At 46.3% G+C, this 27252-nt stretch overlaps 1 protein-coding gene and 1 long non-coding RNA gene across 2 annotated transcripts in view; one reads left to right on the top strand and one right to left on the bottom strand.

Annotated features, from left to right (window-relative positions):
- LOC134933018 (uncharacterized) overlaps positions 1-1496 on the bottom strand; it is a 3006-nt gene extending 1510 nt beyond the window's left edge. The window contains exon 1 of the long non-coding RNA XR_010179564.1: positions 1423-1496. This is a non-coding gene — a long non-coding RNA (uncharacterized LOC134933018). The remainder of the gene's footprint in view (positions 1-1422) is intronic.
- Positions 1497-1508: 12 nt separating this feature from the next.
- The window catches only part of ACTR6 (actin related protein 6), a 31773-nt gene continuing 6029 nt past the window's right edge, over positions 1509-27252 (top strand). The window contains exons 1-8 of the mRNA XM_063927951.1: positions 1509-1735; positions 11211-11328; positions 11997-12065; positions 14571-14694; positions 14790-14925; positions 15287-15343; positions 16782-16880; positions 16954-17032. Coding sequence (XP_063784021.1) covers positions 1575-1735; positions 11211-11328; positions 11997-12065; positions 14571-14694; positions 14790-14925; positions 15287-15343; positions 16782-16880; positions 16954-17032 — 843 coding nt within the window. The 5' untranslated portion in view covers positions 1509-1574. The remainder of the gene's footprint in view (positions 1736-11210; positions 11329-11996; positions 12066-14570; positions 14695-14789; positions 14926-15286; positions 15344-16781; positions 16881-16953; positions 17033-27252) is intronic.

Raw genomic sequence — 27252 nt, forward strand, 5'->3', positions numbered from 1 at the left:
CTGGGGGGAGGGGCTACAGGTCAGAGCCTTATCCACTTGCTGGACTTCACCACCGGGTACTGTGGGCCTTAGCAAACGGATTTTTGAGAGAATCCGACCTGCGCCCTTGCCCTGGTGGTCTAGTGGGGTCCCTGTACTGCCACAGTGTCCACACCAGCGCTCGCGGCCCGCCTCCCACCGGCCGAGCCGGATCGTGGTTTACAGCGGGTCCCGCCTGGGGGACCCACTTACCTCCTCCCTGAATGCGGCCACACGATCCTGGAGAGCTGCGGTGGTGTGTGTGCCTGACAGAAGAAAACCGGAGCCTTCGCTGTAAGTACCCGGCAACCAGGGCGCGGGAGTATACAGCGCCGCTGGGGGAGGTGATGGAGCTGCAGCAGATGTCTGACTGACATCTAACATAGTGTCTCTGCTGCAGCCTGTGAAGTCTTCATTTTTCACTTTAAAAAGCTCTACTCAGGGCTGCTTTAGCAGCCCATCTGTTGTATGCCTGCACTGCATGGCACCAACTACAAAACTGAGGTCCTGTGCACGGAGGCGGGGTTATAGAGGAGGCAGCGCTATGCATTCTGGGAACAGTCAAAGCTTTTAGCCTGTTGGTGCCTCGGATCAAGATCCTACTCTACACCCCAATGTCATACCCTGTGGAGCCCAGTGTACCCTGCAGCAGAAAATTTTATTCAGCAAAAGCTGATTGTTCGTACTATTTGCATCGTTTTATGAATAAGACACTTTCAATGGAAAAAGTTACTTGAAAAGACGCTCGGAACTATCAAGTCGAAACCATGGCATGGCGTGACTAGAAGGGCTGTTAAATGTGCAGGGAGGCTAGATGTAAGTGGACACATCTGTATATGGCCCTGCTATCTCAGTTGCCACATTTTTGGGGTCGAGAATGGTTTCTCCCAATTTTGCATGGACTTTTCCATTTACGCTTTGTAAAAAAAATTGTGCAACCTTCCCAGATACTACGAATTGGAATTTCTAATTGGATCTTCCATTTCTCAGGCACACAAATTCACATGTAGGCAAGTTTCATAAAGCAAATTTGCTCCTAATTCAATTGACCCCATTGCGTCTATTCTGCACAGTTCTACCAATAAGCATCCAGAAAGGTGGAATTATGCCTCAATGTATATGTCATGCATGTGAATTGCACAGGTGGTTCCTGTGATATTAATACAATCTCCAATATGGATGTTCTAACTGTACATATAGTACACAAGGTAACTGGTACTAACTCCAGAAATAATTTATTTCATCAAACCCCAGCATGTTAGTACAGTGAAGTTTAGAGGAATAATAATAATAATTAAAATAAAAAAAAAAAACCTTGGACCACTGGGTCCCATAATGTGCTATGCTTGTTTAAGCTACTGCTGCTGCTGGCTGTTGTAAGATAATACTAAGGTTATCTCTCACCCCATCGCCATCCACCCCCGGTCACTCCCATTAACTGCTCAGCTCAGCTGAGTTTGCAGCCCGATGCTTTACGGCGCACACACTTGTCTAACAACTTGCAGTCAGACTATCTATACGCAGGGAGGTGACCCCCAGTCCTCCCATTTCCCACAATGCAGCGGGGAGAGCGGCGCCAGGCTCGTACGGCTCACGTCACACAATTCCCGGATGATCCTTACACTGTATGCGGGGTTTCAAGACCCGGGATGACCACCTTGGTGTTAGATAACGGGGCCTACACTGCAAAGATCGGCTACAGCCACGGACAAGTCAGGTGCGCTGGGAGCGGAGCAAAGGGCGCCACCGGGCTACTTACCATAGAGTTCACATAGAGTGGCAGACCCGTGTACTGTCTAGCCTCTTTCTCACTCACCGCTGGGAGGACCATCTCTCTGGGCATTATCGCCAGCAATGGCTTATTATGGGGAATCATAACAGCTGAGCGGCTGTCACTGTCTCCTATGCTGTGTACAAGGGTCCTGTTGGTATTTAGCGTTATTATGGGACACTGGGGACATTACCACGGGTTATGAATAATGCTTTAATAAAATTGAGCTTCTTCATGTACAAACCATCAGTAATAATAAAAATGTTATTTTCATAGCATTTTCCTCCCAATTACACTCTAAGGGGTGTATTTAATAAAGTACAGTGTTTTGTTTTTTTAGAAGTGGAGATGTTGCCCATAGCAATCAGATTCTAGTTATTATCTTCTAGAAGGTACTAGATAAATGAGTAGAATCTGATTGGTTGCTATGGGAAACACCCACTTCTAAAAACTTTCACTTTAGTAAATATACCCCTAAGTGCTTTACATTTGCATTTAAAAAATACAAGAGCCCTTTAAGGTTAGGTAAACTTTCCAGACAAATGCTCATAAAATACAGTTTATCACTGCTGCACACAGGTATTATTCCCCAGATCTGCGTAGATCTATGGCCCTCATTCCAAGTTGATCTCTCGGTAGCTGCGTTTAGCAGCAGTGCAAACGCTGAGCCGCCGCCCTCTGGGAGTGTATCTTAGCTTAGCAGAAGTGCGAACGAAAGAATTGCAGCGCTGCTACAAAAAAAGATTGTGCAGTTTCTGAGTAGCTTGAGACCTACTCCTAGCTAGCGATCACTTCAGACTGTTTAGTTCCTGTTTTGACGTCACAAACACGCCCTGCGTTCGGCCAGCCACTCCCCCGTTTCCTTAGCCACTCCTACGTTTTTACACACACTCTACGAAAACGGTCAGTTACCACCCAGAAACACCCACTTCCTGTCAATCACTCTGCGGCCAGCAGTGCGACTGAAAAGCGTCGCTGGACCTTGTGTGAATGCATCGGCTTTTGTGAAAGTACGTCGCGCGTGCGCACTGCACCTCATATGCATGCGCAGAAGGGCAGATTTTTAGCCTGATCGCTGTGCTGCGAACAATGGCAGCTAGCGATCAACTCGGAATGAGGGCCTATATTCTATTTGGTGACCGCTGTCTGTGGTGCTGGACTTTTTATTTTTATAACCTGCATGATTGCTGTAATAAAGTACTGTCATACACAGGGGATACTTGGAGGACAGAAAATGGAAAATCTTGGTATACACTAGGTGCAATAAAAGTGCTAAGATTTGAAGGAACAAGATGATTAAGGGCTCATGGCAACCAATCAGCTGCTATGTATAATTTTATAGTATGCAAATTAAACATGTTACTTCAATGCCGATTGGTTGCCATGTGCAACTTCTCCACTCTTGACTGCTTCATGGATAGACCCCTAAACATGAAGACAGACATAAATTATGATGGGATAAATATCCACAGTTAAATTTGTGTATTTATCATTCACACATCTCATTCATTTGTAATCTGTTATAGGAGTGTATGCATCTAGTGTAACTCTGTATGCAAAGTCTGTAATTTCTCTAACGTCCTAGTGGATGCTGGGGACTCCGTAAGGACCATGGGGATAGACGGGCTCCGCAGGAGACATGGGCACTTTAAGAAAGAATTTAGGTTCTGGTGTGCTCTGGCTCCTCCCTCTATGCCCCTCCTCCAGACCTCAGTTTGATACTGTGCCCAGACGAGCTGGGTGCTTTTCAGTGAGCTCTCCTGAGTTTGCTGAGAGAAAGTATTTTGTTAGGTTTTTTATTTTCAGGGAGCTCTGCTGGCAACAGACTCCCTGCATCGTGGGACAGAGGGGAGAGAAGCAGCCCTACTCTCTGTAGCTAGGTCCTGCTTCTTAGGCTACTGGACACCATTAGCTCCAGAGGGATCGTACGCAGGATCTCACCCTCGCCGTCCGATCCCAGAGCCGCGCCGCCGTCCCCCTCGCAGAGCCGGAAGTCAGAAGCCGGGTTAGTATGAGAAGCAAGAAGACTTCAAATCGGCGGCAGAAGACTCCGTTCTTCACTGAGGTAACGCACAGCACTGCAACTGTGCGCCATTGCTCCCACACACCTCACATACTCCGGTCACTGTAAGGGTGCAGGGGGGGGGGGCGCCCTGGGCAGCATTTGGACCTCTTTTTGGCAAAAGTAAACATATATACAGTTGGGCACTGTATATATGTATGAGCCCCCGCCAAGAAAATGCATATTTAAGCGGGACAGAAGCCCGCCGTCGAGGGGGCGGGGCTTCTTCCTCAGCACTCACCAGCGCCATTTTTTCTCCACAGCTCCGCTGAGAGGAAGCTCCCCAGGCTCTCCCCTGCAGATACACGGTAGAAGAGGGTAAAAAGAGAGGGGGGGGCACATAATTAGGCGCAAATATCAATATAAACAGCAGCTACTGGGTTAACATTAAGTTACTGTGTTATTCCTGGGTTTATAGCGCTGGGGTGTGTGCTGGCATACTCTCTCTCTGTCTCTCCAAAGGGCCTTGTGGGGGAACTGTCTTCAAAAAGGGCATTCCCTGTGTGTGTGGTGTGTCGGTACGCTTGTGTCGACATGTTTGACGAGGAAGGCTATGTGGAAGCAGAGCGGGAGCAAATGAATGTGGTGTCTCCGCCGACGGCGCCGACACCTGATTGGATGGATATGTGGAAGGTTTTAAATGATAATGTTAATTCCTTGCATAAAAGGTTAGAAAAAGCTGAAGCCTCAGGACAGTCAGGGTCTCAACCCGTGCCTGATGCTATGTCGCAGAGGCCGTCAGGGTCTCAGAAGTGCCCACTATCCCAAATTGTTGACACAGATACCGACATGGATTCTGACTCCAGTGTCGATTACGATGATGCAAAGTTACAGCCTAAATTGGCTAAATCCATCCGTTATATGATTATAGCAATTAAGGATATGTTGCACATCACAGAGGAAACCCCAGCCCCTGACAAGAGGGTACATATGTATCGGGAAAAGAAGCCGGAGGTAACCTTTCCCCCCTCACACAAACTAAATGAGTTATGTGAAAAGGCTTGGGAATCTCCAGATAAAAAACTGCAGATCTCCAAAAGGATTCTTATGGCGTATCCTTTCCTGCCAACGGACAGGTTACGCTGGGAATCCTCCCCTAAGGTGGACAAAGCTTTAACACGCTTATCCAAGAAGGGAGCCCTGCCGTCACAGGATACGGCTACCCTCAAAGATGCTGCGGATCGCAAACAGGAGGTTACCCTGAAATCCATTTATACACATTCGGGTACCTTGCTGAGGCCGGCGATCGCGTCGGCCTGGGTGTGTAGTGCTGTAGCAGCATGGACGGATACCTTATCTGAGGAATATGATACCTTAGACAAGGATACTATATTGTTGACCTTGGGGCATATTAAAGACGCTGTCCTATATATGAGAGATGCTCAAAGAGACATTAGTCTGCTGGGTTCTAGAATAAATGCTATGTCAATTTCTGCCAGAAGGGTCCTGTGGACTCGGCAATGGACAGGTGATGCCGACTCAAAAAGGCATATGGAGGTTTTACCTTACAAGAGTGAGGAATTATTTGGGGAGGGTCTCTCGGACCTGGTCTCCACAGCTACTGCTGGAAAGTCAATTTTTTTGCCATATGTTTCCTCACAGCCTAAGAGAGCACCGTATTATCAAATGCAGTCCTTTCGATCACAGAAAAACAAGAAAGTCCGAGGTGCGTCCTTTCTTGCCAGAGGCAGGGGCAGAGGAAAGAAGCTGCACAACACAGCTAGTTCCCAGGAACAGAAGTCCTCCCCGGCTTCCACAAAATCCACCGCATGACGCTGGGGCTCCACAGGCGGAGCTAGGCCCGGTGGGGGCACGTCTTCGAAATTTCAGCCACAAGTGGGTTCACTCCCAGTTGGATCCCTGGGCAATAGATATTGTGTCTCAGGGATACAAGCTGGAATTCGAAGAGATACCCCCTCACCGATACCTCAAATCGGCCCTGCCAGCTTCCCCCCACGAGAGGGAAATAGTGTTAACTGCAATTCACAAATTGTATCTTCAACAGGTGGTGGTCAAGGTTCCCCTCCTTCAACAAGGAAGGGGTTATTATTCGACCATGTTTGTAGTCCCGAAACCGGACGGTTCGGTCAGACCCATATTGAATTTAAAATCCCTGAACATGTACCTGAAAAGGTTCAAGCTCAAGATGGAATCGCTGAGAGCGGTCATCGCAAGCCTGGAAGGGGGGGATTTTATGGTGTCTCTGGACATAAAGGATGCATACCTTCATGTCCCCATTTATCCACCTCATCAGGCGTACCTCAGATTTGTGGTACAGGATTGTCATTACCAATTTCAGACATTGCCGTTTGGTCTCTCCACGGCTCCGAGAATATTTACCAAGGTAATGGCGGAAATGATGGTGCTCCTGCGGAAGCAAGGGGTCACAATTATCCCATACTTGGACGATCTCCTCATAAAGGCGAGATCAAGAGAGCAGTTGCTGATCAGCGTAGCACTTTCTCTGGAAGTGTTACGGCTGGATTCTAAATATTCCAAAGTCGCAGTTGGTTCCTACGACTAGTCTGCCTTTCCTAGGCATGATTCTAGACACAGACCAGAAAATGGTTTATCTCCCGATAGATAAAGCTCAGGAACTCATGACACTGGTCAGGAACCTATTAAAACCAAAACAGGTGTCAGTGCATCACTGCATTCGAGTCCTGGGAAAGATGGTGGCATCATACGAGGCCATTCCCTTCGGCAGGTTCCATGCGAGGACCTTTCAATGGGACTTACTGGACAAGTGGTCCGGATCACATCTTCAGATGCATCGGTTAATCACCCTATCCCCCAGGGCCAGGGTGTGTCTCCTGTGGTGGCTGCAGAGTGCTCACCTTCTCCAGGGCCGCAGATTCGGCATTCAGAACTGGGTCCTGGTGACCATGGATGCAAGCCTCCAAGGGTGGGGAGCAGTCACACAGGGAAGAAATTTCCAAGTGGTCAAGTCAGGAGACTTGCCTTCACATCAACATCCTGGAACTAAGGGCCATATACAACGCCCTACGTCAAGCGGAGATCCTGCTTCGCGACCAACCGGTTCTGATTCAGTCAGACAACATCACCGCAGTGGCTCATGTAAACCGACAAGGCGGCACAATGAGCAGGGTGGCGATGGCGGAAGCCACCAGAATTCTTCGCTGGGCGGAAAATCACGTAAGCGCACTGTCAGCAGTGTTCATCCCGGGAGTGGACAACTAGGAAGCAGACTTCCTCAGCAGACACGACCTCCACCCGGGAGAGTGGGGACTTCATCAGGAAGTCTTCGCACAGATTGCAAGTCGGTGGGAACTGCCACAGGTGGACATGATGGCATCCCGCCTCAACAAAAAACTACAGAGGTATTGCGCCAGGTCAAGAGACCTTCAGGCGATAGCTGTAGACGCCCTGGTGACACCGTGGGTGTTCCAGTCGGTCTATGTATTTCCTCCTCTTCCTCTCATACCCAAGGTGCTGAGAATAATAAGAAAAAGAGGATTGAGAACAATACTCATTGTTCCAGAATGGCCACGAAGGACTTGGTATCCAGATCTGCAAGAAATGCTCACCGAGGACCCGTGGCCTCTTCCTCTAAGACAGGACTTGCAACAGGGGCCCTGTCTGTTCCAAGATTTACCGCGGCTGCGTTTGACAGCGTGGCGGTTGAACGCCGGATCCTAGCAGAGAAAGGCATTCCGGATGAGGTCATTCCTACGCTGATAAAGGCTAGGAAGGACGTAACAGCTCAACATTATCACCGTATATGGCGAAAATATGTTGCTTGGTGTGAGGCCAGGAATGCCCCTACGGAGGAATTCCAGCTGGGCCGTTTCCTTCACTTCCTACAGTCAGGAGTGAATTTGGGCCTAAAATTGGGTTCCATTAAGGTCCAGATTTCGGCCCTATCCATTTTCTTTCAAAAGGAGTTGACTTCTCTACATGAAGTTCAGACGTTTGTAAAGGGAGTGCTGCATATTCAGCCCCTTTTTGTGCCTCCAGTGGCACCTTGGGATCTTAACGTGGTGTTGAGTTTCCTGAAATCCCACTGGTTTGAACCACTCAAAACGGTGGAGTTGAAATATCTCACGTGGAAGGTGGTCATGCTATTAGCCTTGGCTTCGGCTAGGCGTGTGTCAGAGTTGGCGGCTTTGTCACATGAAAGCCCCTATCTGGTTTTCCATGCGGATAGAGAGTGGTTTCATCCTTTCATATAAACCAACCTATTGTGGTGCCTGTGGCTACTACTGACTTGGAGGATTCCGAGTTACTTGATGTGGTCAGGGCTTTGAAGGTTTATGTAGCCAGAACGGCTAGGGTCAGGAAAACAGAATCTTTGTTTATCCTGTATGCTTCCAACAAGCTTGGTGCTCCTTCTTCAAAGCAAACTGTTGCTCGCTGGATCTGTAACACGATTCAGCAGGCTCATTCTGCGGCTGGATTGCCGCTGCCTAAATCAGTTAAGGCCCATTCCACGAGGAAGGTGGTCTCTTCTTGGGCGGCTGCCCGAGGGGTCTCGGCATTACAGCTTTGCCGAGCGGCTACTTGGTCGGGTTCAAACACTTTTGCAAAGTTCTACAAGTTTGATACCCTGGCTGAGTAGGACCTTGTGTTTGCTCAATCGGTGCTGCAGAGTCATCCGCACTCTCCCGCCCGTTTGGGAGCTTTGGTATAATCCCCATGGTCCTTACGGAGTCCCCAGCATCCACTAGGACGTTAGAGAAAATAAGATTTTACTTACCGGTAAATCTATTTCTCGTAGTCCGTAGTGGATGCTGGGCGCCCGTCCCAAGTGCTGAATTCTGCTGCAATACTTGTATATAGTTATTGCTTCAATAAGGGTAATGTTATGGTTGCATCAGGGTTGACCTGATGCTCTGTTGTTTTTCATACTGTTAACTGGGTAAGTTTATCACAAGTTATACGGTGTGATTGGTGTGGCTGGTATGAATCTTGCCCTGGATTACCAAAATCCTTGTCTTGTACTGTCAGCTCATCTGGGCACAGTTTCTCTAACTGAGGTCTGGAGGAGGTGCATAGAGGGAGGAGCCAGTGCACACCAGAACCTAAATTCTTTCTTAAAGTGCCCATGTCTCCTGCGGAGCCCGTCTATCCCCATGGTCCTTACGGAGTGCCCAGCATCCACTACGGACTACGAGAAATAGATTTACCGGTAAGTAAAATCTTATTTTTTATAATCAATATTAAGGTGTCTATTTACTAAGCCTTGGATGGAGATAAAGTGACCAGAGATAAAGTTTCAGCCAATCACATCCTAACTGCCATGTCACAGGCTGTGTTTGAAAAATAACAGTTAGAAGCTGATTGGCTGGTACTTTATCTCCTGCCACTTTATCGCCACCCAAGGCTTAGTAAATAGACCCCCAAGGGCCTGTATTTGGTCATTTTGGGAGGGATGGTCAACTATCATAGCAGCCTATGCAGTCATTTTAGAACCAGGCTGCATACGGAACCGAGGGGTCGATGTATTACCAGGCATTATAGGGGTAAGTGGTAGCGCACTGATGCCACTTCTCCTCCAGGTAAGAAAGCAGTGGTTACTGGCATATACCCCCATTGTTATCAGCGCTGCTATCTACAAGATATTGCGCCAATGTGCCAGTCCAATGTATGAACGGTCAGTAGCATTGACTGTTCCGACAGCTGCAGCTAACGTTGCTCCGTCACCACAGCAGGGGCAGCACTGTCCCTGGCTGCGGCATCTGCCGGGCTCCTGGCTGCATGTGAGATCTCTTGCATCCCCAGTGGAGCCAGCCTGGAGGAGAGAGCACCTAGGCTGATGCGCTGTGGGCTCTGGCAGGGATCGCTGAAGGTGGGAGTTTTCACTCCGGTAGACGAGATATTAATACAGCTCGTCTGTGTTGTTGCCGCTATAATACATCTGCCCCTAAGTACCATATTAACGAAAAACAACATAAACAAAACACTTTCATGAATGACTTGCATTCTTCCCACTCACTTTCCAGCACTGAAAGACTCAGGGTGAGATGTATTATAGCGACACATATTGCGCCACTGTAGCGTTTCATGCTTTGCGCCACTTTACCGAGACAGAGCAGGAAGCAGTACTGATGAGATGTATTACTGTTGCACGTAACGTGTGCAGTTACCATTTTCTCCACTATCACCACCACATAATACATGTTCCCCCTCAGAGAAGTCAGTCAGTGTTCAGCACCAAAATTAGCAATTTCTGAATCCTGTCTCTGCCTGAGATAAAACAATACAGACAGGGGCCGATGTATTATGGCGGCACAACATTGGTAAAGAGGCCACTGGCCATTCATACATTGGGTGGCACATCGGCACGCTATCTTGTAGATAGTAGCGCCGATAATGCGCCCCTGGCTGCTTTCTTACATAGGGGATAAGCTGTATAATGGCCCTCATTCCGAGTTGATCGGTCGCAAGGCGAATTTAGCAGAGTTACACACGCTAAGCCGCCGCCTACTGGGAGTGAATCTTAGCTTCTTAAAATTGCGACCGATGTATTCGCAATATTGCGATTACTAACTACTTAGCAGTTTCAGAGTAGCTCCAGACTTACTCTGCCTGTGCGATCAGTTCAGTGCTTGTCGTTCCTGGTTGACGTCACAAACACACCCAGCGTTCGCCCAGGCACTCCCACCGTTTCTCCGGCCACTCCTGCGTTTTTTCCGGAAACGGTAGCGTTTTCAGCCACACGCCCCTGAAACGCCGTGTTTCCGCCCAGTAACACCCATTTCCTGTCAATCACATTACGTTCGCCGGAGCGAAGAAAAAGCCGTGAGTAAAAATACTTTCTTCATAGTAAAGTTACTTGGCGCAGTCGCAGTGCGAACTTTGCGCATGCGTACTAAGCGGATTTTCACTGCGATGCGATGAAAAATACCGAGCGAACAACTCGGAATGAGGGCCAATGTGCGCTGATACCACTTCTCCCAAACAATGACTAATAAACTTAGTGTCACCCAACACATGGCAGGCACGCAGACACAAAGCCAGCAGAGCTAAACACATGCTCCAGTAGCCCTCTCACAGCTAGGAGTGGCATAGCAATGTAGAGAGTACATATGGACCTTTTCATTTACTTTATATTAACTTGTGTAATATGTATATTTTTCTGAGTTCCCATCAGTACAAGCACCAAAAATGTTGTTTACAATTGCTTTAGTTCCAGGCTGTCAGGATTGTAGCCGCTGAGTTTGATGCATGCTCATGTATTTATATGGTCTACAGACTTTTATTGGATGCTGAGAAATTTGTATTTCTTTTTTGTTCCCACCAGCAAGATTGTTTACATAGAAACGTTAAGCAGGGCTACTGTAGATGCCTATGTTACTAGCTAAAGACACTCATACACTTTATTCTGTTTCTTTTCAGTGTTATTCCTAACTGCCAGTTTAGATCAAAGACTGCGCGCTTAAAAACATTCACAGCTAATCAAATTGATGAAATAAAGGATCCCTCTGGTCTTTTTTATATACTTCCATTTCAGAAGGTAGTAATTTTATATATTACGTTGCTATTAATTGTGTAACATTAAGGGGAAAACATCAGTGCAGAACGTCATAGGGCGGAATTCAAATGTTTTGTCCTTTTCATTCTAGTAGATAATGCTGTAAGGCCGGATACACACTTAAAAGATATTGCTACTATTTGTTGTTTCCAGGCAATTCGGAATGACAAATTGTGCATATTATTAAGTGCACGATTGCGCACTTCCGCGGCCTGCATACAATACTGTGTGTGAGACTGTGTATTTTAGTGAGGGATGGAATGACATATCATTCTATCATTCATTAAATTAAACAGGCAATCTGTGATGGTCCGGGATGAACCGGCATGATTGCCTGTCGTTTAGATGTGTACCCGGCCTAAGGCTGAATTGTACCCGGGTGAGTGGAGTAGTTTAGGCAGTACATGTTTGTTTTCAATTATTAAAATAGTTAGCATTAGTTGACCTTTAATAGAAAGTGATGTTGCAATTAAGTGCATAGTTATGAGAAAACAAATGGAAATACATTCTATTCGGTATAAGGTTATGGTATTATGTTTAGGTAATGTAAACAAGTCTGTCTCATTTGCATTAACACCATGTAGTTATTGTTGGCACAGTACTTAATTTCTGCTGTAAATTAAAGCAATGTCTTTTATTTTTTATAATAGGGTTATTTGGTGAACTGGGATGTCCAAAGACAAGTATGGGATTATCTTTTCGGAAAAGAAATGTTTCAGGTAATGTAGAGCTCCTAAAATGACAATGCTACATAAATGGCATAATAAGGTGTGTCCGACCAGGAAAAGCAATTTAGTCGCAGACATGTTTATTGGATATTCTGTAGGTGGCATATTTGTTCTACTACACAAGTGTTACAGAAATAACTACTTATAAGGTTTTTTTAATAAAATATACAAGGTATACTACAGATATGTTCTCATACATCTTGCCCCAATACTCCACGTAGCGGGAGATGCCTGACGTGAGTGAGCTGGCAGGTCCTGTGCAACTTCGTTAGCGTCAGGCATCTTTTTTTTTTTTTTTTTTTTTTTTCGAAAATAAGTATTCACATTGCTATGCAAATAAGACACACAAGCAGACTCTGTTGATTAAAATGATATACAGCATGTATGTGTACGATCGCACATGTATCTGCATGCGAAATGCTACGTTAAGGTGTTTTCTAGGAAAACACTGCAGCATAGGTTTTCGTATGCAGATACAGCCACCGTTGCACATAGAATATAGGCATGCTGCATATCATTTTAATCAACAAAAGCTTCGCATCGATTTGCGAATAAGCATCATTTTAATGGAAAAAGTTGCACAAAAAGACGCTCTGCACTACCAAGTCACACCACAGCATGGTATAACTAGAAGGGCTGTTTAACGTACATGGAGGCTAGATGGGAGAGGACACATCTTTAGGTGACTTCTAATAGCCAGAACATCTATTGTGAGGCTACAGTATTCCCTAATTTCTGATTCTTAAATTACATTTTATGTATGCATTACTCATTGACAGTGTATAGATTCATACATTTTAGTACAAGAATATGACGTTAGTTTGTATGTTACACCTTTCCCTGCCTTACCCTACCAACAGTGATTGAAAGTTGTGCAGAGAAGAACCACACGCAAGCACACCCTGGTGCACTCTAGAAGATCTATCGTCCAATATTTTGTCCTGAGGCAGATGAGAACAATCATTTTATAATGCATAAACCCAATCCAATGTTTTCACTCGTCGTTCAACACATCATCCCATCTGATGTGCTGCACATCAGATGTACGATGCCATGTAAGGTGTGGTGTACGTCCGTACATAGTGTACAGGAGCAATGATTAATTGGATACAATCCTCCAACACAGTATATTGTGCCATCATTGGGAAGATTGCATAGTGTGTACTCTCTATCTAGGATCTAGTGAAATTGGACCGACCGTCTCATCAATTTTAATCTGTGAAAAGTAAAATTTCTGTTATGTGTGTATATGATGAGGTATGAGGGTTTTACTTTAGATGAAACTACGTAACCTCATCTCCAAAAGATCTAAATCACTATTTAAGAAACCTGTGGATATTAGCATGGTGTAATTCTAGGCGCTCCCCAAACACCATTCTTTATCCTGATTTTATTGGTCCTTACTGGCATGGGACTTTTTGGGGACAGTAGCCTATACTCATAAGGACGTTTGCTAATTAATCTAACTCTGAAAAAATTGTGGTATTTCAGCCCTTCGGCAAACTTTTCGGCCTTCTGTTACAGCCAAATATTTCACATTTTGACTCATCAGTCCAAAGTACCTGCTGCCATTTTTCTGCACCCCAGTCCCTGTGTTTTTGTGCATAGTTGAGTCGCTTTGCCTAATTTCCACGTTGAAGGTATGGCCTTTTGGCTGCAATTCTTCCATGAAGACCACTTCTGGCCAGAATTCTCCAAACAGTAGATGGGTGTACCTGGGTCCCACTGGTTTCTGACAGTTTTGAGCTGATGGCATCTTCTGATTTCGAAGGGAAGTAAGTCTTTCATCTGATGCACAAAGTTTCCTTGGCTGACCACTGCATCTGTGGCCCTCAACGTTGCCCGTTTCTTTGTGCTTCAATGCTGAGAAATACAGAAAGGTACTTATCTATCATACAATACCATCAGGGAGGCGTCTGTTTGGCTTTAAATTTATTTTGCATCAGGACGATGACCCCAAACATACAGCCAATGTCATTATAAACTATCTTAAGCGTGTAGAAGAACAAGGAGTCCTGGAAGTGATGATATGGCCCCCATAGAGCACTGATATCAACATTATCGTGTATGTCTGGGATTACAGAGACAAAATGATTTGAGCAAGCGTACATCCACAGAAGATCTGTGGTTAGTTCTCAGAGTTGTTTGGAACAACCTCCCTGCCGAGTTCCTTCAAAAAGAAAAAAGAATTGATGCTGTTTTGAAGGCAAAGGGTAGTCACACTAAATATTGATTTGATTTAAATTTCTCTTGTGTTCATTCACTTTCCATTTTGTTAAAAAAAATAAACTATTAACACTTTTATTTTTGAAAGCTTTCTTTGCAGCATTTTTTCCACACCTGCCTAAAACTTTTGCCCAGTACTGTACATCCACACTGTCATATTGCTCATTCTGTCCGTTCTTATAAATGAGTTTTCTTCAGGGCCTTCATTAAGGAATGTGTTTTGTTTGCAATGTAACATTGGTGTTTAAGGTGACCCTTTTGTTTTCTCAGGTCGACTTTGTGGACTCGAATATCATCATTACCGAACCATATTTTAACTTCAGTTCAATTCAGGAGTCTATGAATGAGATTTTATTTGAAGAATACCAGTTCCAGGCAGCTCTCAGAGTTAACCGTAAGTGTTTGCTGTTTGGGGCTACTGATCTGAGTGACAGGTCCATATTAGAATAATGAAGATTAAATAAATATTATATTTTTGCTTTTTTTAAGCTGGGGCTCTGAGTGCACACAGATATTTCCATGACAACCCTTCAGAACTGTGCTGCATCATTGTGGACACTGGCTATTCATTCACACACATTGTGCCGTATTGCCGCAGTAAGAAGAAGCAAGAGGGTATAATAAGGTAGGATGCATTGTTAGACAAACACTTGCGTTGAAGATGTGGCATCTGTTGGATAACTACATCTCCCAGCATTCCTGGTCAGCTGGAGACTGGCTGAGCAACATGTTGTTTTCCTTGGTGAAAAAAAAAGAAAATGCAGGTGCACACTTCAAGCATTAAGAATACTAATAATCAGAACAATTATAATAAACTCTACAATTTAACAAGGTGTAATAGTGTTTCTATTTATCAGGTGGGTCCCTGCATCCCTAATACTGACACATTAAATTATAAGTGTGCACCTGATTTTTTAATTTTTCTTCACTGCTCTTTGGTGTCAGCATATTAATTTGCACTGTTTCTATCTATTTTATTCTTCTAGAATCAATGTCGGTGGAAAGCTGTTAACAAATCATTTAAAAGAGATCATCTCTTACAGGTACATGTGTGAAGAAATGAAGTAACCTGTCTGCCTCTAGATGTTGCTTTTGGAATTTTAGTCCTTTTCACACAATATAAATATTTATAGAGCTCTATTCATTTAATCCATTTATGAAAGATTATGCTCTCATGGTAATGGAAATCTTATACAGTATTTACTGCTTTTTCTGCATTTAATTAGGAAAGCTCAGCAATATTGTTTTCCTCTTTACATCTGTGGGGTATAGATAAACTACAGGGAATATGTTCCCCCATTAATTTTCACTTGATTTTCACTTCTTCAAGAATTTTTTTTTTTATTTTGGAAAGAAGTGGGGGAGGTCGGCTGCCTTACAGAATCTGATGATGTAGCAAAGATACTTCCTTTATTTCATGAATATTTTTTTATTATTCTTCCAAACTTTATTTTATAACCCTACTTGTGTCTGTATATTTTAACAAGACTTGTGAAGGAACATTGGGGCAGATGTATTAACCTGGAGAAGGCACAAGGAAGTGATAAACCAGTGATAAATGCGAGGTGATAAATGCACCAGCCAATCAGCTCCAATATGTAAATGAACAGTTAGGAGCTGATTGGCTGGTGCGTTTATCACCTTGCACATATCACTGGTTTATCACTTCCTTATGCCTTCTCCAGGTTAATACATCTGCCCCATTCTTTGTAAAACGCTGCATAATATGTTGGCGAGATGTGCCTGTTTCAGAGTTGTCGACTAATGAATTTGCATATGCAGATACTGTGCCAAAATATGCGAATGTCTCAGCTGCCCGGATTTGTATTGAGATGCCCACAGGCGGCTTCGCAGAGCTAAGCAACAGCATTGGTAGCAGATCGCCAGATTGTCTCAGTCCTGAGTAACTGAGACACTGGCGCCTTGTTTTGTGCTTATGGGATCGCAGCCGCAGGCTGAGACACACCCGGAAAAGAGACATGACACGCCCGTGTTTTTGCTGCCACTCCCTGTTACCTCCCACAGTCATTCCCTGTCTGTCAATCACTTTGTGAATAAATCTTCCCTGCGATCAACGTTGCTAATAAATTGCTACGCGTGCGCAGTTGGCCTATAGTCACTCAACTCCTTAAATATGGGCAAAATTCTGAATGAGGCCTAATATAGAGAAAACTGAGCAATACTAATGTCAGATGGATGTTTCATACAGTGTGAAACAGTTGTCTCTTCTGTTTTTTGGTTTAAACCTGTGAATGTATTTGCACCAATATTTCTTAGTATCCTGTTAGATTTGTAATGTGCTTTGCATTTTTTATCTCTAATATATAGACTACATATCACACATGATGGTCAGCAGAAAATATCCATTTGTTCTCTACTAATAGTAATGTTCTGTGTTGACAGATGTCTGTAAGGTCATGCAAGAGTTTTTTTCTTTGGAAAACCACCTAAAATGATGTATCTGTGCTTCATATTTGTCAGACAGTTGCAGGTTATGGACGAGACACATGTAATAAATCAAGTGAAAGAAGACGTGTGCTACGTGGCTGCAGATTTCTACAAGGATATGGAGATGGCCAAGTATGTATTCTGAGCTAGGGATTTATCAATCCGTCTGATCACATAATCATACACTAATAAGTACTTCCTTTAGATTGAAGGGGGAAGATAGCTCCTTGATGGTTGATTATGTTCTGCCAGACTTTAGTACAATCAAGAAAGGCTTTGTGAAGGTAAGTGTCATTCTTATATTATGCTGCAGTTGGCAGTGTGCGGGTGATACTGCATCAGAGATGATCAGTAATAGAAACGTTAGTTGAAATGACAGTGTGATATGCTTCTGACTTTGATAATACCCTCGGTGAATTTGTAAACCCCTTATTTAAATAAAAGATAATGAGACTGGTCGCTCAGATTAATGATTGGCTACGCGATAATAAAAGTATTGATGGGATTATTCATCTCTCAAGGGCAATGATCTTATTTCATGTCTTTTTAACCTCTCAGCACTGCTGCATTTCTGATAGGGAAACCAAAAAGTGGGGGACACTTGGGGTAATGTTAAACAGTAAAAGTGGATAAAGGTAAATAAAGAGAGTTATTTATCAGTTATAGGAATACTCACTTTTGAGGGCTGTGAGGATACTATCTGTCTTTGTTCAGTTCTGACACCCATTTTCATGGAAAACCTGACATCTGACAGTGTCAGATTGGAATGTGTACAGTAGTGCCTTTGTAGAACTTAGGGGGGGGTGTAGTATAGGGACTCAAGTGCTGAACAGTCTCTTCCAACTGATCGGTCGGCCTTGAAGATAGCCTTGCGTCATTGTGCCCCTGTGGAGAGGTAGAGTCACGATGGCTAGAAAATTAGACCAATGGTTCTATCTTTATGACTGGACCATAGTCACAAAAATGTCAGTCATGTACCTGGATATGTAAACCTTAGTCTTGATCAATAATTGGAATGCCAGTTACCATCCTTGGTTTACTGGGGGAAAAAAAGCCATTGGGTTGTGTAACCCCCTTATGAATTGATATTTTCTCTTAAGTCCTAGGGGATACAGGGAATCCATTTAGTACCATGGGGTATAGACGGGTCCACTAGGAGCCATGGGTACTATAGAAGTTTGATTAGGTGTGCTGGCTCCTCCCTCTATGCCCCTCCTACCAGACTCAGTTTAGAAAATGTGCCCAGAGGAGCCGGTCACGTCTCTGGATGCTCCTGAAGAGTTTTCTGCATTTATTTTCTAGGTTTGTTATTTTCTGGCATGACTGGATGGCACCAGCCTGCCTGCTTCGTGGGACTTAGGGGGATAACGGCCCATCTCTCTCAAGGTTAATGGTCCTGTTCCCCGCTGACAGGACGCTAGCTCCTGAGGGAACTATTCGCAAGCCCCACCATGGCGAGCGTACATTCCCGCAGCACGCCGCCACCCCTAACAGAGCCAGAAGAAAGAAAAGTGGTGAGTACTAAGCCGGCATCCTGGTTAGTGGGTCGCTGGGTATTATGGTGGCATGAGGGTACGGAGACGCGCGGCTTCTAAACGAGGCGGACTGCGTCTCTCAACTGTGTACGGACACAGACGCTGAACAGCGGATACAGGGGATAATTCAGAGTTGATCGCAGCAACAAATTTGTTAGCAGTTGGGCAAAACCATGAGCACTGCAGTGGGGGCAGATATAACGTGCAGAGAGAGTTAGATTTGGGTGGGGTGTGTTCAAACTGAAATGTAAATTGCTGTGTAAAAATGAAGCAGCCAGTATTTACCCTGCACAGAAACAAAATAACCCACCCAAATCTAGCTCTCTCTGCAAATGTTATATCTGCCCCACCTGCAGTGCACATGGTTTTGCCCAACTGCTAACAAATTTTCTGCTGCGATCAACTCTGAATTACCCCCGCAGTACCCAGACTGGCATCAAAGCCATAAAAGAAGTCTGTCTCGATTTTATACATATAGACACATACAGCCAGTATAAAGAAGAGCGGGAAGACCGCGCGCCATTGAAGGGACGGGGCTTCACAATGAGTGGATCCATCAGCTCACAGGCACCATTTTCCCTACTGCAGCTGACACAGACACTGATTGACAGGGACGCGCATCTCCTCCAGAGAGACTGCAGATTACCTCAGTGGTACCAGGGGGTCACAGCAGGGTAGGAGCGATCATTAGTGTCCCTAATCTAGGTACTTGGGCCCTCATTCCGAGATGATCGTAGCTGTGCTAAATTTAGCACAGCTACGATCATTCACACTGACATGCGGGGGGACGCCCAGCACAGGGCTAGTCTGCCCGCATGTCAGTGCCGTGGCCCCACCACCTGCAGAAGTGCAAAGGCATTGCACAGCGGCGATGCCTTTGCACTTCAAGAGTAGCTCCCGACTAGCGCAGCTTTAGCGTGCTGGCCGGGAGCTACTCGTCGCTCCCCGGCCTGCAGCGGCTGCGTAAGACGTCACGCAGCCGCTGTGGGCCACACCTGCGTTGGCCGGACCGCGCCCACGAAACGGCAGCCAAACACCGCCGTTCCGCCCCCACCCGCCCAGCGACCACCTCTGCCTGTCAATTCGGGAGTAGAGAACTGGGAAGCAGACTTCCTCAGCAGACACGACCTGCACCTGGGGTAATGGGGCCTTCACCCAGAGGTGTTCCAGTGGTTGACACGTCGGTGGGGATATCCACAAATAGACATGATGGCCTCTCAACTTAATAGAAGCTCAAGCGGTATTCCAGGTAGAGAGACCCGCAAGCTGTAGCGGTAGACGCTCTGACAACTCCGTTGGTCTACCAGCTGGTGTACATGTTTCCTCCACTTCCTCTGATCCCAAGAATTCTACAAAGAATAGAAAGGGAAAACGTTCAAGCAATCCTCATTGCTCCGGACTGGCCAAAAAGGGCCTGGTATGCGGATCTTCTCGAGATGTTGCTTGAAGTTCTACTTCTTCGCAAGGATCCTTTGCAACAGGGCTCATTTATCTATCAAGACATACTGCGGCTACGTTGAACGGCTGATTCTAGCCAGGAGGGGGATTCCTGACAAGGTCATCCCGACTATGATTCAAGCCAGGAAGGGGGTAACGTCTAAACATTACCACCGTATCTGGAAGAATTATGTCCCTTAGTGTGAGAGCAGACAATTCTCTGCGGCAGAGTTCCATCTGGGACTTTTTCTGCGTCTAGGCTCCATAAAAGTCCAGATTTCGGCCTTGTCTATTTTCTTTCAGAAACAATTGGCTTCTCTCTCTGAGGTTCAGACGTTCTTGAAAGGTGTTCTGCAAATCCAACCTCCCTTTGTGCCCCCCTCGGCACCTTGGGATCTCAATTTGGTGCTGCAGTTCCTCCATTCGGATTGTTTTGAACCATTACAGGAGGTAGACGTAAAGTACCTTACGTGGAAGACCGTCACACTGTTGGCCTTGGCTTCGGCAAGACGTGTGTCGGAGTTGGCGGCGTTGTCTTACAAGAGCCCTGTAAACGCTGGTTTACGTACAGGACTAAAAGCAACACTTTAAAAAGAAATTTCATACACCTTAAATGGAGCCGCTGCGGCCACTATACTTAATCCTCAACCTACGTACTTATTACACCATTAGCGTACAGAGCCCCGTGCCGTGTACGTACTTTGCGTACAAACGTCGCGCTGGCTGTACAAAGTACACTCAGTGCGTACCCACCCAAAGATACACCGTGAACCCTTAACAGCTATACATGTGATAGTAATACACTTATAACCTTAGCAGGGAAAAGGAAAACACGACACCAGTTTGTATTTAAAATGCCGGGTTCCGACACCACAACATATTATTACTGAAAGGGGGTTACAATTACAAAGCAATACAATACAATAGAATAATGGCTACAGTCAATGGTACATACTTGAAATTGTGAGGGTATGATCCCACTAAAATAGGCGCCACCTAAATAAAGTGTTGACACCACAAAGGTGAATAGGAAATAAAATGTACGTTCCTTACAACAACTTCATAGGTCTTCCAATCCACATTCAATTCTGTATGATGTCCACTCCACATGTAGGAAAAGACATATCATATCATATGTGTAGTACAACAAATTTATTACAGTAAATACAGGTGCAAATAACATAAAACAATGTAATGTCCCACAGCGGTGCCCCTGAGGGACTGAACAATTACCAGAACAGGTGGAGAACTGATGGTAAGCAGTTCTCAAATCACGTTCTTATTACTCATCCAAAAAGAGCAAACCACCCGGGTAGGCAAACTCAGGATAAGGACCAATCTGGTTTTCACTCAGAATTCTCAGGAGCAGCTCCGGGAATTAAGGTCCACTAACACAAACAGCTGTTCTGGTGATTACGGACACCTCTGCTACTTCAAAGTCTTTGGATTTTGTGAGAGCTTTGAAGGTGTATGAAAAGAGTACAGCTTGTCACAGGAAATCGGACTCGCTGTTTGTTCTCTATGATCCCAATAAAATTGGGTGTCCTGCTTCAAAGCAGTCCATTGCACGTTGGATCAGGCTCACTAGCCAGCATGCTTATTCCACGGCAGGCTTGCCGGTTCCAAAATCTGTACAGGCCCACTCTACTAGGTCGGTGGGTTCTTCTTGGTCGGCTGCCCAGGGTGTCTCGGCTTTACAGCTCTGCCGAGCAGCTACTTGGTCAGGTTTGAATACGTTTGCTAAGTTCAATACTTTGACCTCTGAGGACCTTCAGTTTGGTCAATCAGTTCTGCAGGAACCTCAGCACTCTCCCACCCGGTTTGGGAGCTTTGGTACTTCCCCATGGTACTGAATGGATTCCCAGTATCCCCTATGACGTAAGAGAAAATAGGATTTTAATTACCTACCGGTAAATCCTTTTCTCGTAGTCCGTAGGGGATACTTGGCGCCCGACCAGTGCTACGGTCTTCCTGCACTGTTACTTATTTAAGTAATGTTGTTTGGTTCAAATATTGCTGTTACTGTTTACAAGTTTTTGGTTAGCATGGCTTTCCTCTTGTTATGGTTGTGCTGGTTCACCACTTTCCTTTTTCTATATCCTCTCAAAGTATGTCCTTCTCCTCATGCACAGTTTCGTAGACTAAGTCTGGTAGGAGGGGCATAGAGGGAGGAGCCAGCACACCTAATCAAACTTCCATAGTGCCCATGGCTCCTAGTAAACCCGTCTATACCCCATGGTACTAAATGGAATCCCAGTATCCCCTATGGACTACGAGAAAAGGATTTACCGGTAGGTAATTAAAATCCTTTTTCTCTGACGTCCTAAGTGGATGCTGGGGACTCCGTCAGGACCATGGGGATTAGCGGCTCCGCAGGAGACAGGGCACAAAACTAAAGCTTTAGGATCAGGTGGTGTGTACTGGCTCCTCCCCCTATGACCCTCCTCCAAGCCCCAGTTAGGTTTTTGTGCCCGTCCGAGCAGGGTGCAATCTAGGTGGCTCTCTTAAGGAGCTGCTTAGAAAAAGTTTTTAGGTTTATTATTTTCAGTGAGTCCTGCTGGCAACAGGCTCACTGCATCGAGGGACTTAGGGGAGAGAAGTTCAACTCACCTGCGTGCAGGATGGATTGGCTTCTTAGGCTACTGGACACCATTAGCTCCAGAGGGAGTCGGAACACAGGTCTCACCCTGGGGTTCGTCCCGGAGCCGCGCCGCCGACCCCCCTTGCAGATGCTGAAGATTGAAGGTCCAGAAACCGGCGGCAGAAGGCTCTTCAGTCTTCTTGAAGGTAGCGCACAGCACTGCAGCTGTGCGCCATTGTTTGTCACACACTTCTCACCAACGGTCACGGAGGGTGCAGGGCGCTGCTGGGGGCGCCCTGGGCAGCAATGTAAATACCTTTTATGGCTAAAAAATACATCACATATAGCCCTTGAGGCTATATGGATGTATTTAACCCCTGCCAGATATTACAAACTACGGGAGAAAAGCCCGCCGGAATAGGGGGCGGGGCTTATTCTCCTCAGCACACAGCGCCATTTTCCTGCTCAGCTCCGCTGTGAGGAAGGCTCCCAGGACTCTCCCCTGCACTGCACTACAGAAACAGGGTAAAACAGAGAGGGGGGGCACTTTTTATGGCGATATTTTATATATTTAAGCTGCTATAAGGATACAACACTTATATAAGGTTGTTCCCATATATATTATAGCGCTTGGGTGTGTGCTGGCAAACTCTCCCTCTGTCTCCCCAAAGGGCTAGTGGGGTCCTGTCTTCGATAAGAGCATTCCCTGTGTGTCTGCTGTGTGTCGGTACGTGTGTGTCGACATGTATGAGGACGATGTTGGTGTGGAGGCAGAGCAATTGCCGGTAATGGTGATGTCACCCCCCAGGGAGTCGACACCGGAATGGATGGCTTTGTTTATGGAATTACGTGATAATGTCAGCACATTACAAAAATCAGTTGACGACATGAGACGGCCGGAAAACCAGTTGGTACCTGCCCAGGCGTCTCAGACACCGTCAGGGGCTGTAAAACGCCCTTTACCTCAGTCGGTCGACACAGACCCAGACACGGACACTGAATCTAGTGTCGACGGCGAAGAAACAAACGTATTTTCAAGTAGAGCCACACGTTATATGATCACGGCAATGAAGGAGGCTTTGCATATCTCTGATACTGCAAGTACCACAAAAAGGGGTATTATGTGGGGGGTGAAAAAACTACCTGTAGTTTTTCCTGAATCAGAGGAATTGAATGATGTATGTGATGAAGCGTGGGTTAACCCAGATAGAAAAGTGCTAATTTCAAAAAAGTTATTGGCATTATACCCTTTCCCGCCAGAGGTTAGGGCGCGCTGGGAAACACCCCCTAGGGTGGATAAGGCGCTCACACGCTTATCAAAACAAGTGGCGTTACCGTCTCCTGATACGGCCGCCCTCAAGGATCCAGCTGATAGGAGGCTGGAAACTACCCTAAAGAGTATATACACACATACTGGTGTTATACTGCGACCAGCCATCGCCTCAGCCTGGATGTGCAGTGCTGGGGTGGTCTGGTCGGATTCCCTGACTGAAAATATTGATACCCTGGATAGGGACAGTATTTTATTGACTATAGAGCAATTAAAGGATGCTTTTCTTTATATGCGAGATGCTCAGAGGGATATTTGCACTCTGGCATCGAGAGTAAGTGCGATGTCCATATCTGCCAGAAGAAGTTTATGGACGCGACAGTGGTCAGGTGATGCGGATTCCAAACGACATATGGAAGTATTGCCGTATAAAGGGGAAGAATTATTTGGCGTAGGTCTATCGGATCTGGTGGCCACGGCAACTGCCGGAAAATCCACCTTTTTACCTCAGACCCCCTCCCAACAGAAAAAGACACCGTCTTTTCAGCCGCAGTCCTTTCGGTCCTATAAGAACAAGAGGGCAAAAGGACAGTCATATCTGCCCCGGGGCAGAGGAAGGGGTAAGAGAGGGCAGCAAGCAGCCCCTGCCCAGGAACAGAAGCCCTCCCAGGGTTCTGCAAAGCCCTCAGCATGACGCTGGGGCTGTACAAGCGGACTCAGGAGCGGTGGGGGGTCGACTCAGGAATTTCAGCGCACAGTGGGCTTGCTCACAGGTGGACCCTTGGATCCTGCAGGTAGTATCTCAGGGTTACAGGTTGGAATTCGAGAAGTCTCCCCCTCGCCGGTTCCTAAAGTCTGCTTTGCCAACGTCTCCCTCAGACAGGGCGACGGTATTGGAAGCCATTCACAAGCTGTTTTCTCAGCAGGTGATAGTCAAGGTACCCCTCCTACAAAAGGGAAAGGGGTATTACTCCACGCTATTTGTGGTACCGAAGCCGGACGGCTCGGTAAGACCTATTCTAAATCTGAAATCTTTGAACCTGTACATACAAAGATTCAAGTTCAAGATGGAATCACTCAGAGCAGTGATAGCGAGTCTGGAAGAAGGGGACTTTATGGTGTCCCTGGACATAAAGGATGCTTACCTGCATGTCCCAATTTGCCCTTCACATCAAGGGTACCTCAGGTTCGTGGTGCAAAACTGTCATTATCAGTTTCAGACGCTGCCGTTTGGATTGTCCACGGCACCTCGGGTCTTTACCAAGGTAATGGCCGAAATGATGATTCTTCTGCGAAGAAGAGGCGTATTAATTATCCCTTACTTGGACGATCTCCTGATAAGGGCAAGGTCCAGAGAACAGCTGGAGGACGGAGTAGCACTAACCCAAGTAGTGCTGCAACAACACGGGTGGATTCTGAATTTTCCAAAATCTCAGTTGACCCCGACAACACGTCTGCTGTTCCTGGGAATGATTCTGGACACGGTTCAGAAAAAGGTGTTTCTTCCGGAGGAGAAAGCCAAGGAGTTATCCGAACTTGTCAGGAACCTCCTAAAACCAGGAAAAGTGTCTGTGCATCAATGCACAAGAGTCCTGGGAAAGATGGTGGCTTCTTACGAAGCAATTCCATTCGGCAGATTCCACGCACGAACTTTTCAGTGGGATCTGCTGGACAAATGGTCCGGATCGCATCTGCAGATGCATCAGCGGATAACCTTATCGCCACGGACAAGGGTGTCTCTTCTGTGGTGGTTGCAGAGTGCTCATCTGTTAGAGGGCCGCAGATTCGGCATACAGGACTGGGTCCTGGTGACCACAGATGCCAGTCTGAGAGGCTGGGGAGCGGTCACACAGGGAAGAAACTTCCAGGGAGTATGGTCAAGCCTGGAGATGTCTCTTCATATAAATATACTGGAGCTAAGAGCAATTTACAATGCTCTAAGCCTGGCAAAACCCCTGCTTCAGGGTCAGCCGGTGTTGATCCAGTCGGACAACATCACGGCAGTCGCCCACGTAAACAGACAGGGCGGCACAAGAAGCAGGAGAGCAATGGCAGAAGCTGCAAGGATCCTTCGCTGGGCGGAAGATCATGTGATAGCACTGTCAGCAGTGTTCATTCCGGGAGTAGACAACTGGGAAGCAGACTTCCTCAGCAGACACGATCTACACCCGGGAGAGTGGGGACTTCATCCAGAAGTCTTCCACATGATTGTGAACCGTTGGGAAAAACCAAAGGTGGATATGATGGCGTCTCGCCTCAACAAAAAACTGGACAGGTATTGCGCCAGGTCAAGAGACCCTCAGGCAATAGCTGTGGACGCTCTGGTAACACCGTGGGTGTACCAGTCAGTGTATGTGTTTCCTCCTCTGCCTCTCATACCCAAAGTACTGAGAATTATACGGCAAAGGGGAGTAAGAACGATACTCGTGGCTCCGGATTGGCCAAGAAGAACTTGGTACCCGGAACTTCAGGAGATGCTCACGGAAAATCCGTGGCCTCTACCTCTAAGACGGGACCTGATTCAGCAGGGACCGTGTCTATTCCAAGACTTACCGCGGCTGCGTTTGACGGCATGGCGGTTGAACGTCGAATTCTAAAGGAAAAAGGCATTCCAGAAGAGGTCATTCCTACACTGGTTAATGCCAGGAAGGAGGTGACTGCACAACATTATCACCGCATTTGGAGAAAATATGTTGCGTGGTGTGAGGCCAGGAAGGCCCCCACGGAGGAATTTCAACTGGGTCGATTCCTACATTTCCTGCAAACAGGATTGTCTATGGGCCTCAAATTGGGGTCCATTAAGGTTCAAATTTCGGCCCTGTCGATTTTCTTCCAGAAAGAATTGGCTTCAGTTCCTGAAGTCCAGACTTTTGTAAAAGGAGTACTACATATACAGCCCCCGGTTGTGCCCCCAGTGGCTCCGTGGGACCTGAATGTAGTTTTGGATTTCTCAAATCCCATTGGTTTGAGCCACTCAAATCGGTGGATTTGAAATATCTTACATGGAAAGTAACCATGCTACTGGCCCTGGCTTCAGCCAGGAGAGTATCAGAATTGGCGGCTTTATCGTATAAGAGCCCATATCTGATTTTCCATTCGGACAGGGCAGAACTGCGGACGCGTCCTCAGTTTCTGCCTAAGGTGGTGTCAGCGTTTCACCTGAACCAGCCTATTGTGGTGCCTGCGGCTACTAGCGATTTGGAAGATTCCAAGTTGCTGGACGTTGTCAGGGCATTGAAAATATACATTTCAAGGACGGCTGGAGTCAGAAAATCTGACTCGCTGTTTATACTGTATGCACCCAACAAGCTGGGTGCTCCTGCTTCTAAGCAGACGATTGCTCGTTGGATTTGTAGCACAATTCAACTTGCACATTCTGTGGCAGGCCTGCCACAGCCTAAATCTGTCAAGGCCCATTCCACAAGGAAGGTGGGCTCATCCTGGGCGGCTGCCCGAGGGGTCTCGGCATTACAACTCTGCCGAGCAGCTACGTGGTCGGGGGAGAACACGTTTGTAAAATTCTACAAATTTGATACCCTGGCTAAAGAGGACCTGGAGTTCTCTCATTCGGTGCTGCAGAGTCATCCGCACTCTCCCGCCCGTTTGGGAGCTTTGGTATAATCCCCATGGTCCTGACGGAGTCCCCAGCATCCACTTAGGACGTCAGAGAAAATAAGATTT

Source organism: Pseudophryne corroboree, chromosome 6 (genome assembly GCF_028390025.1).
Source record: "Pseudophryne corroboree isolate aPseCor3 chromosome 6, aPseCor3.hap2, whole genome shotgun sequence".
NCBI classification, from domain to species: Eukaryota; Metazoa; Chordata; class Amphibia; order Anura; family Myobatrachidae; genus Pseudophryne; species Pseudophryne corroboree.